General features: G+C 45.9%; 1 protein-coding gene across 1 annotated transcript in view; it reads right to left on the bottom strand.

The window, feature by feature from the left end:
* Positions 1 to 12,596, bottom strand: part of unc5b (unc-5 netrin receptor B) — a gene marked incomplete at both ends in the record, with an annotated part of 73,784 nt that overhangs the window by 15,529 nt on the left and 45,659 nt on the right. The window contains 3 exons of the mRNA XM_083658325.1: positions 1,037 to 1,140; positions 1,794 to 1,937; positions 3,640 to 3,870. Coding sequence (XP_083514451.1) covers positions 1,037 to 1,140; positions 1,794 to 1,937; positions 3,640 to 3,870 — 479 coding nt within the window. The remainder of the gene's footprint in view (positions 1 to 1,036; positions 1,141 to 1,793; positions 1,938 to 3,639; positions 3,871 to 12,596) is intronic.

Here is a 12,596-nt window from a genome sequence, read left to right as displayed (position 1 = left end):
CCGTCAATATTTTATTAATGTAGTTTTTTTTGCTCATGAAAAATATAAACATCATACTGTAACTTCTTTCAGTCAAAATCCCTTTCTCTGGCTTTCTGCTTCCCTCTCGTTGGCTCTTCCTCCTCGCACAGAGGTGTGATATTAAACTGAACGGCCTCAAACAATTCTACTTTGTAAAAAGGTTGGTCATAGAGACACTGCATGAAATAGGCCATGCCCATCATGGGGGAAAGCTCTCCATTCACTTTCCATAAACCAGCGTCATTTTCCTTGAATTAAACATAGCTAAAAGCTGTTGTGTGGTGGGGCTGTGCAGACAGCAAATATAAAAAATCTGCAATTAAAGTTTTTTTGTACTCCCGAGCAAAACAAGGAAGCCATTGAGAATTGGTGAGGGACGAACTGATTAACTTTCCACGCCCACTAGCCAAAAGGGGCGTGGCAATCTCAAAATGGCACCCACCTTCCAAACGGATTCACATAACACCAGAAAACTTTGTAGATTGGTTGGCGGAGGTATCTCTAGTTCAAACTGACAATTAAGGTCCTTACACATCAAGAGCGATGCGAATATACTGCACAAAATTGCGATGCGAGTTTTGACCCACCTGTCAATCACAGCCACAGATGTGTACACGTCGGAAGCGAATTTCTGAAAAATCGACCGCGGTTCGAAAAAATAAACGCCGGAAAGGTTTTATTCGGAAAATATTATTGACGTGCGAATTAATCGCACGAAAAAAACGTGCTCGGTGTGTAAGGACCTTTACCACTCATACCAGTACTTATGTCACCTAGAAACCATGTAGTGTAGCCAATGTTAAAGAACTATCCTGCTTGGTAAAAAAGATTAATTAACATTTAATAATTTACTCAAAACAATAACATTTGTGTTGTGATGATCATTACATTACCAATCACCCACATCAAGCATGACTGACACAAGTGGAAGCCCTAATAGTGATGAAAGGATGAAGGTGAATGAAAGTGTTGAGTGAGAGAGTGAGGATGAGGAGGGGCGAAGGCGAAGGCGTACCTCGGCGGGGGGCATGCCCTCCGGGGGGCGGCACTGCAGCAGCACCTCCTGCTCCAGTCGCACCTCCCGCCCCAGCGGCTCCTGCTCAAAGTTCTTCCTGAGGTCTACAGGGGGCGACACGGAGTCAGTCATCGGTTAGTGACAGCTGCTGCTCCGCCAGCGGAGAGCGACACCCTGTTTATCTCAATGAGGTTGGCTGTCACGCAAGCGCACTGGCACACGCCAGTACGCACACACACACACGCACGCATGCACGCACACGCGCACACACACACACACACACACACACACACACAGGAACCAAGCACACAGGCACACGCTGGCATGCACACGCACACACGCACGCATGCACGCACACGCGCACACACACACACACACACACACACACACACAGGAACCAAGCACACAGGCACACGCTGGCATGCACACGCACACACATACAGTACACAAGTAGAAACCAGGCCAAACCCCAAAAAGCCTCTGTCACTCTGTCATATGTCTCTGACTCATACCCTCATAAACATGCACGGTGTCAATCACACACTACACCCCACATTACCACGCGGGACTAAGATGGAGTGCTACAGCAAATGTATTTGCATATATACTTAAGTTGACACATATGACAAGCAGATAGACGGAAATATTCGCCCTCCTGCTGTGTCTGTCTCTCTCTCTCTCTGACACACACACGCACACACACACACACACGCGCACACACACACACACACGCACGCACGCAATCGGTGGTACTGACATGCGATGCGGACGTAGGCGCGGCTGCTCTTGGTGGTGCCAGCCGAGCTCCAGGCCACACACTGGCACCAGTAGTCCTCCAGCCCAAACAGCTCCTCTACCTGGGTCCTGGACACCGAGATGTCCACCTCCCTCACCACCAGACCTGTGGGATGGGGGGGGGGAGAGAGAGAGAGAGAAAGAGAGAGAGAGAGAGTGAGAGTGAGAGAGAGATGCGAGAGAGACTGGCTGGAGAAACAGGCTGGCACCGGCAGACCTGGCAACCCAGGCAGTGTGTTCACTCAGGGCTGCACTTCCTCCTGCACTGTGCAAACTATGCAGGAATAAGAGAGATCTGCCTCCCCAAATTCAAAACAATATGCACAGATTTTGAAAACCTCGTATCAAATGAAACACTCCACCACCTTCTTGGAAAGAAAAAGGAGTGCGCAAATATGTCTCAGCCTGTCACTGTCTCAGACAGGAGACACACTCCTGTCTGATTGATTGACTTATTTACTTTATTACTTGTTTATTTTTACTTTAACTTTATTTACTTATTTTATTGGGTTACTGTATATTTGTTGACATATCTATGGCAGTGTTTCCCCTAGAAACATTTTCAGGCCTGGAGGGATTTCGAAACTGGCGACGCTAAACTTTTAGCTAACCTGTTCGCATCTATGTTCGCAATGGCATCCCAAGTATCAGCATACTATTATGGGATGCGATGCGAACAGTTGTATTATGGGATGTGCGTTTCCCTAGCAACGACACACGTTGACACGTTTCGGAACAGCGGCGCACGCTGGCACGATGCTCCTAAAAGCAAAATGCTTATTGTCTTGAATGATTTGGCATCTTCTATTACTGTCAACACTGTCAACACCAGTATCGTTGTATTGTAATAATATGCCATAAACGTTTATTGAAATTTTGGGGAGAGCAGGGAAAAAGATCTAAAAAGAAAATCTAAAAAAATAAATAAATAAACTGGCCTGGCGGGGGCGTCGTTGGCCTGTAGAATGGTGAGGGGAAACACTGTATTGTATCTATGTTTGATTAATATTATTTGAATTTGTTGACCTTGCATTGTTTGGCAATAATGTACTTTTGTAATTCATGCCAATAAAGCACCTTAAATTGATTTGAGAGAGAGAGAGAGAGAGAGAGAGAGAGAGAGAGAGAGGGCGGGCGGGGGGCATATTTTCCCAGTCCACACAAATAATGCATTGGCTATAGGCCAAATGCAGTTAACGTGCCCATAAAATCTTATATAGGAGCTAATGGATTATGTAGCTGAATATGATGTTTGTAATTGAGTATGATCTGTATGCCTGTGAGACCCAAAGTGACATTATGCTGTGTATTTCCTTCTGTGTGGGGGTACGGTGGCGCAGTCGGTAGCGCTGTCAGTCACCTCACAGCTAGAAGGTCCTGAGTTCGATTCTCGCCTGGGACGCTGTGGGCGCTAGGGTTGTGTTCCCCCCCATATCCCCAGGTGGGTTATCTCGTCGAAAATGCCTTTCTGTGTTTGCATGTTCTCCCCGTACCCCCCAGGGGGTTCCTCCGTACATAACCCCCCCACTAAAAACATGCAGAAGATCGTCATCGTCATCTGACCAGTGACGACAACATCCGAAGTTGGTCCCCGGGCGCTGGAAAGAAAAAGCGACCACTGCTCCTGGCCTGCCCCCCGGAGGAAAGGACAAGCCTGGATGGGTTAAATGCAGAGGACAAATTTCACCGGCCACCGTCAGCATGAGTGTGTGTTTGTGGCCGCATGCATGTGTTGGGTGTGTTCGTGTGACAATAAAAGACGGGCTTGTCCGTCTACTAACTGTGTTTAACTAACTGTGTGTGAGTACCTGTGATCTGGTCCAGGCTCTCTCTGGTCACATGGTCGTTCTGATTGACCCACTCTCCGTTGCACTTGAAGTAGATCTGGGTGGCGGGTGCGGCCCGGCAGCGCAGCTGGACCGGCCGGTTTTTCACAATAAAAGCATCCTGGGGCTCCAGCTGGAACTCGGGCAGAGGCTCCGCGGGCGCCGAGGGGAACGAGTCAGGGAGAACCTCCGCCTCGCTGTAGTCACTGCTCTCTGGAAACACACACAGAGCGGGACACACACACGGTCAGTAGGGCTGGGTTAAAAAAATCGATTCTCAGATTTTTAATAGATTTTTATTTTAATCCTTTGATATCGATTCATATGTCCAGAGATCGATTTTTTTTAATTAAAAATACGCTATAATATTATAGGCTGTGTGTGGTAGTTGAAACATAGTTTCAAGTTGACGTTTATTTATGTTTGTAGTTGAAACAAAAACATAAATACTGTAGGCTACATAAATGGAAATGTTTGATCATTAATATCTACTTTTAGAAATTATATAGGTTGAAATCAAATTACTGTGCATAATTGTGAAAGTGTCTTTATTGACAGATGAAAAGGCTGTTATTTACCCTTTGTCACCACCTGGTGAGTAAATATATGTGTAACTAAATCCATTAAAATTGACAACCGGTCCGCAACTTTTTTTCCCCATGTATCTACCGGTCCTTGGCGCAAAAAAGGTTGACAACCCCTGTGTTACATAACTGGACAATCATGTAATTCAGGTTACAGCTCAAAAAACATGTTTTAGTATCACTAACCAAATCGATATTGAAATGAATCGAATCGGAATCGAATCGAATCAGGATTAATCGATTCGGAACCTTGTGAATCGGAATCGAATCGATTCTTGAAATTTGAACAAATACCCAGGCCTAACGGTCAGACCATGGAAGTGACCAGGAAGACTGCTGAAGTGGACTTGAGCAGTACTACTATTTTTTTGTTTGTAATTATTTAGATTTGATCCCATTTTCTCCCCAATTGTACTTCGCCAATTTTCCCCCTTGCTGCCCCGGTCACTGCTCCACCCTCTGGCGATCTGGGGAGAGCCGAAACTAGCACCATGCTTCCTCCGAGACATCAGCAGTAACCAGCCGCTTTTCACCTGACAGCTGGAGCCTCACCGGTAGGACGTAGCAGCACGTAGGAGGATCACGCCATTCCAAACAGTAACCCTTCCCTCTGAACAGACCGACCAGAGGAGGTGCTAGTGCAGCGACCAGGACAAATACCCGCAAACCGGCTTCCCTCCCGCAGACACGAGCCAATTGTGCCTGTATGGATGCCCGACCAAGCCGGAGGTATAACGCAAGGATGCAAACCTGTGCCCCTCGCGTTGGTAGGCAGGGACGTTACCGCTACACTACCCGGCGGACGCCCAGCTACTACAGTAATTGACCCATATTCAACACTGGACTTGAGCAAAGCATTGAGTCCATTGTGGTCTGACCCTGCGTTTTAACCTCCGGAACAAAAAAAGACAAACATCTCCCTCGGGTATCAACAGGATATGTGACACCTGGAGGCAGGTTGTATGTGTGTGACATGTTTGTCACGTGTGTGTGTGTGTGTGTGTGTGCGTGTGTGTGTGTGTTTGTGTGTGTGCCAAGCCAGCTGGAGGGCTTTGTGAGAGCGAATTTGTGTCAGCGGCCGTTACTCTGTAAGTGTGAACGTAACCCTGTTACGTTAGTTTATTTACGTGGAAGGTGCTGACAGTTTGTACTGTAAGCAGAGGGAGGCTGTGTGGACACAGCGGTGTGGTCAGGCTGGCTCTCCTGCACAGAGTCCAGGGCTCTTTGCTCTCAGCGGGGGAGGAGGAGGCACCACTGACCTTCACTGACAGCTTGTCATGATCACACATTATGTCCTGACATTTCCTGTGTGAAGGAGCCCTCCTGGTGTGGCTGAGAGCTTCTCCAGGCAGAAGACACACACTGTTTCTGACCTCGTCACATTCTAATACTAGCCACTAGTAGTCCCCAAGCCACGCATCAATATGGCTAATATTACTGGCTTATTACAATACTGGCTAATAATACTGTGGGCCTCTCACAGATACAGTATATCGCAAATAGATGACATTTTGGCACTTGTTGTCATTTTGTACGTTTCCCCCACAACAATGTGGCGTCAATCATAATGAAGTCTTTCTGATTTATAACTTATAGCGACTTTCTTGATGTACAAAGTTATGTTTTAAATGGACAAAATTAACGTTGGTACCCGCCGTGGCACAATTCAAACGGGATCAAAAAAGTAACGATATTCTCCGTTCACCGCCATTCATATTTTTTTCAGCGCTGGTACAGGGAGAAAAGCAGGAAGTGACGTTTCACTTTGCCTCTCTATTGAAGAAGACTTGAAACTGACATCGAGAGCATCAACTCATTAGGAAAGTGTTTACTGGGGGCCATCAATTAAGTTAGAAGTACGGCCATTTTTACATTCACTTCCATGTAACCGGACTTCTTCTTGCAGCCAGTGTGGAGTCACCCCCCTGCAGGCCATTTGAAAGAATGCAGGTTTAAGTTCCTTCCGCATTGGCTTCACAAACAGAACGAGGCCACTGCACAGTGCACACTCGATGTATTCCATCAAAATGAGCAGGATGTATTTCCTCAAGATGAATATCATAACTTCATCCAGGCTTTATAACTAATGCAGATACATATGTATTCCTATGGATGATCTGCCTTTGGCTACAGACCTAATGTTCCTCGCTTACATTTTGATGCAATGTTTTAACATCTCCCACTATCTCACTTTTTTTCCATCAGCTGTCTGTGATTTTCCCTCCCGGCTCATCATTGCTCTTATGAATTGTTAATAAGGCCGACTTTCCGACACAAAACTCTGCTTCTGCTTACAAAAAGCATCTGAACTGGATAAGCATTAAGCGAGGAGACTGCAGGGCAGCGGGGGAGAGTGAGAGTGAGAGGGCTGGCTCCAGTCATGTCCAGCAGCCCTGAGCTCTCTCTCTCTCTCGTCCCTTCACAAACATGCATGACTCACACACACACACACACACACGCAGACACGCGCACACGCACACACACGCACACAGACACAGACACACACGCAGACACACACACACACACGCACACACACACACGCACACACGCACACAGACACACACACACGCACACACACACACACACACGCAGACACACACACACGCAGACACACACACACACACACGCAGACACGCGCACACGCACACACGCGCACACACACACACTCAGAGCTCCTGGGTCAATGTGCTTTCTTTACACGGTCATATCTCACAGCGGCAGTTCTTCAAATCTCATTCTCTGCGTTTGCTGGAAAGTGTGAGGAGGAGAGTGGGCTACGTTCCTCACATGGACACTTCCAACCGGGCGATGGGGCAGTGTTCAGTTCTCAGAACCTATGGAGCCCAAATCTGATCCCAGGCCCGGTTTTACAGGGGTGCAAAAGCACGCATTGCACCCCTATTTTAATTGTCTGCATGCTCAGTTGAAAAGAGTGGTAAAATAGTTTTTTGCTTTTTTTAGAGAGATGCTGCAGCTGCACACTTACTGTTTAAACTTGAATTATAATTGTTGTTTTTCTTTGTTCTTTGATGTGAATTTATGGCTTTTTGGCACCTACATGTAACCTTTTAAGGTTGAGATAATTGTATTATCATTATATGGTCCAAATATTTCAGTAAAGCACTTGAAACACTTAAATATTCTTGCTTGGCTGGTATCATTCTACTTGAAATTATGGTAAAATGCATTATTTTTAGTAAAATAACGTCAAATTTTTCGGGTGGCCCGCACCCCTTCCTATCTAGGATGCATCCCTAGTCATCTTGTTCTGGATCCGGCCCTGTCTGATCCACTATTCCAGGACCAGCGAACAAGAGAAATTACTTAGAAAGATACCATCTCATTTTTTGTGTGTGTGAGAAGTGAGAGCTTCCCCTGCCCCCCCCACCCTATTCCACGCACGCACCCCTCGTTCCCCCTGACAGAGTCTTCAGGGAGAGCAGAGAGGGAGGACGACTGGGATTCATGGCAGGATTCAAACCTGTCAGGGGGGATTCAGGGACTCATGTGGTTCTGGAGGCTGCACCTCCTTGCCATCGATGCCATCATCTTCTGACCAAGATCTAACGACCCACAGACTGCGCAGAGGAAGGCTAACTGTGAGCGGCTATAAGCCAGCGAGGAGGATGCCCTCTGTGGCCATAGGACAGAAAGGACAACAGGCGCTCCAGGCCAACAGCCATCCAGGGTGGACCTGTCACCCTCAATCTGTCTCGAGTCTCTCTCTCTCTCTCTCTCTCTCTCTCTCTCCATCTAGTCTCTCTCTCTCTCTCTCTTCCGTGCACACACACACATCCTTGGTTTTCTACCCTTCTGAGGACCTTCCATCGACTGGCGTTCATTCCCTCCCTAGTCTCTTGTGCTCTTTAAAGTCTTAACTGTTACCCACACCTAAACCTTGATTATTACTATTATAGCTAAAATGATAAAGTGTAATTTAATTAAATATTGTGACTTTGAATATTAATCACGATTATTATTTATATAAATAATAATAAATATATATTATCTATATTGTATTGCATTTCTGCACTTCGGCATATTTTTTCCCACTCAAACAGCAGCATCAACAAAAGTGGTTTCACTCTTCACTCTTAAGGGTAAAGTATACTTGTGCCCCTCGACGACTTGCTGCCATAGCAACGCCGTCATCTGGTTTCAAAGCAAAGTGTCTCCACTCCAGATGACAGAAGACGATCCACCTTTTGGAACTACATGTACTGCACTACTTAATTATCATAATAATATAAATGGTCTACTTATGGTTGATTTCGTTCCCGCTGGAGCTGCCTGCTCCTCCACTTGTCTCTTGCTCACATACTGTAGGTGCACATTGTGCATTCAATGGCTGATGCACCACACTGGTGGTGCAAAGCGCCTGATGCACCACACCGGTGGTGCAAAGCGCCTGATGCACCACACCGGTGGTGCAAAGCGCCTGATGCACCACACCGGTGGTGCAAAGCGCCTGATGCACCACACCGGTGGTGCAAAGCACCTGATGCACCACACTGGTGGTGCAAAGCGCCTGATGCACCACACTGGTGGTGCAAAGCACCTGATGCACCACACTGGTGGTGCAAAGCACCTGATGCACCACACTGGTGGTGCAAAGCGCCTGATGCACCACACCGGTGGTGCAAAGCACCTGATGCACCACACTGGTGGTGCAAAGCACCTGATGCACCACACTGGTGGTGCAAAGCGCCTGATGCACCACACTGGTGGTGCAAAGCACCTGATGCACCACACCGGTGGTGCAAAGCACCTGATGCACCACACTTGTGGTGCAAAGCGCCTGATGCACCACACCGGGACTTTCAGGGGAACTACAAATAATAGCAAACACTTTAAATATTGTTGAATTACACGACTAAACCTAATCTTAATTCTAACCTTGACCCTAAATCCAAGTCCTAATTAGAGCCCGACCGATATACTGTATCGGTCCACCGATATTATCGGCCGATATTGGCAGATAACCGATATATCGTTCTCGGCCGATATGTTGGCCGATATTGCAGATATTTTTGTATTTTGTAAGTTATAGTGTCAACAAGCCTCATAGGATGGAATCGTTACTACTAACCTAAAGATAATGCAAGGAGAAACATGCAGCAGGTGAAACCTGCACAAGATGCCCATTTTAAGTCAAATATGACCAGGGCTGAAGGCCCAGAATTATAATAATAATAATAATAATAATAATAATAATAATAATAATAATAATTCATTTATTTTATAAAGTGCTTTTCAATGACCCAAAGACGCTGACACAGTAAACAATGCAGTTGGATTTCTGCTGTAACAGAAAGAGGAAGTTACCAGCCTACGGTTGGCGCGACAGGGAACCTGAGGCCATTTACACCCGGCGTTTTCTGTGATCAGATTGCAATCAGATTGTGTTTTATCACTTGAAATGCCAGGTGGTGTAAACACCCCCAAAACACATTGAAGAAGGATTGCAATCTGATTTGAGGGATCATTGCAAAATAAATTGTGTATTATATAATATAAGAATATCGGCCGATATATCGATATCTGAATTCTTTTACTCCGTACTATCTGTATCGGCATCAAAAATCCAGTATCGGTCGGTCTCTAGTCCTAATCCTAAACTCGTGCCTGTAGAAATAAGGATTTCACACACACACACACACACACACACACACACACACACACACACACACACACACACACACACACACACACACACACACACACACACACACACACACACACACACACACACACACACACACAAATAATGAATCTTAACACATCTCAAAGCGGGTGGCTGTGGCTCAGGAGGTAGAGCGGGTCATCCACGAATCAGAAGGTAGGTGGTTCGATCCCCGGCTCCGCATGTCGAAGTGTTCAAAGCTGAACCATATAGACATGAATCATACAATGTCTCTGTGACACACGCTCCTCTCTCCTGGCTGTGTGTGTACCTGTAGCTCTCCTCACCACCCCACTCACCAACTGTCGCCTCCAGTCTCTCACATCTCAATTCTTTGTCAATAAGCAATTGTGCCCCCCGGGCCCCACACACACACACACACCCGTGCCCCCCTGCCCTCTCCTTTGTCCCACATTGATTGTGCAGTGCTCAAACACCGGCCGAAAAACACCACCTGTCACTCTTCAGCCGTGATGAGAGGGAGAGAGATTGAGTGTGTGTGAGAGATTGTGAGAGAGAGAGAGAGAGAGAGGGCGCGAGACAGACAGTGGTTCAGACAGTGGTGGAGACAGAGACAGAAGGGGAGTGCCTTGTGTATTTGTATAAACCTCCGTACGTGTGTGTGTGTGTGTGTGTGTGTGTGTGTGTATGTGTGAGTTCTGGTGCCTATAGAGGCACAGTTTAATTAAAATACTTTGGATGACAGAGAGGTAGGAGACAGCTCTGTGTGTGTGTCTGTGTCTCTGTGTGTGTGTGTGTGTGTGTGTGTGTGTGTGTGTGTGTGTGTCTCTCTCTCTCTGTCTCTGTCTGTGTTTCTGTCTCTCTCTGTGTGTGTGTGTGTGTGTGTGTGTGTGTGTGTGTGTGTGTGTGTGTGTCTCTCTTTCTGCGTCTCTCTCTCTCTCTCTCTCTCTCTCTCTCTCTCTCTCTCTCTCTCTCTCTCTGGGATAACAGAGGCGGGCGTTCAAAGTGGACCCTGTGTTTTTGGGCCGGCCCGGCACACAAACATCCATCAGGCCTCAGCAGCAGCCGGCAATTTGTGTGGAATGAACGAGACAAAGTCGTCACCATGCTGCACGGCAACTCCTCCATGACTCTAATGACAGACAGCTCCAAAGCAAACTAGGGCTTCTGACCATTCTTCTCTGAGCACACAATCGCACACACAAACACACACACCACACGTACACACACACACACAAGATGACAACCTATGCTTTACAGTCTCGCTGGCTCTCATTCATGTTACGTACGTACGCTCAACTCCGACACAGAGCACACTCATCATCATCATACTGGTATGAGCCATGAGGTCAGACTACAAGACCGCTCAAGTTTGGCACGGAAAAGGGCGGTTCAGACTAAACGACTCGTCAGCTGGCTGTCCCCCATCGGCAACGCTGTCCGCGCTATGCGATGGGACAAAGATGGCCGCCTACAAGATCACATTGACATGATGTTACAACTTTATTTGGAAGTGACATTATGAAGAGAATAACTCGACGTGCACTCGGGAGAGCAGGCTAGGCCCATTCGTTTGTGCTATTATTGCTTGTCCGTGACTCGTGAGGCTCGTCCGTGAGTCGGATCCAGATGGGCTTGGCGGAGGTAACGAAGATGATTTGATGATTTGTAATTGCATACGTATGTGGACTGAATGGGTAGTGCACTTTAACCATGCACCTTTACATGGAACACTTACACGCACCCAGGCATCCACTCACCACTACATATTCCACACAGACATGTTCTTCAAGGACCGCAATGGAAACAAGCTTTTAGCTTTATTGCGTTTTTATCGTTTTGATAGTGGTGGGCCTATGTATATATTAGGGCTGGGTTAAAAAAATCGATATATCGATATTGAATCGATATTCATGTGAAGGAACAAGTATCGATATTTTACACCAAAAAATAATAATAATAATAATAAACATAGGGTATAATATTATAGGCTGTGTGTGGTAGTTAAAACATCGTTTCAACTTCAAGTTGACGCTTATTTATGTTTGTAGTTGAAACAAAAACATAAATACTGTAGGCTACATGTGCATTGTGCATGCACCATGAGCCAGATGTACAGACCTCAAATCTGTTTGCACTATAATGTTTGTGGACTGGAAATGTTCATGAGCTGTATTTAATTTTATTTCATTTTATTTACAAAGCATTTATACTTTATGAAACACTGTTTACAACATGCTGCTGTTCAATGATTCTGTTACATAGTGAAATCTAAATTTGTTTGGCTTCACAGAAGACTGTAAAGAAAGAGACAGAAGACTGTAAAGAAAGATAAGATGTTGAATGACTATGTTGGTCATGCTTAAATAAAAAAGAATTACATGATGTAACTGCTTGCTTTATGGTCAATTCTTAATGTAAATATTTTTTAATAATGCACCAGGTGAGAGGGTTCCTTGTACAATTTACAGCATTAGTTCTTTAAGAATCTATTCCATTATCAAAGCAAAACTGGTATTGTAACTCAAATATCAATATCGAATCGTATCGTATCGGAAATCGTATCGACTTGGGACCTTGTGTATCGGAATCGTATCGGGAAGTCAGTGGCGATACCCAGCCCTAGTATATATGTATGATATTATGTATAAATGTGTTCATTGTCAATAAAGTCTTCAATCAATCAATCAATCAAAGTAGGCCTACGCTGC

The sequence above is a fragment of the Poromitra crassiceps genome (assembly GCF_964638095.1).
Source record: "Poromitra crassiceps genome assembly, chromosome: 22".
In the NCBI taxonomy this organism is placed as follows: domain Eukaryota; kingdom Metazoa; phylum Chordata; class Actinopteri; order Beryciformes; family Melamphaidae; genus Poromitra; species Poromitra crassiceps.
This window is presented reverse-complemented; position numbering and strand designations above follow the sequence as displayed.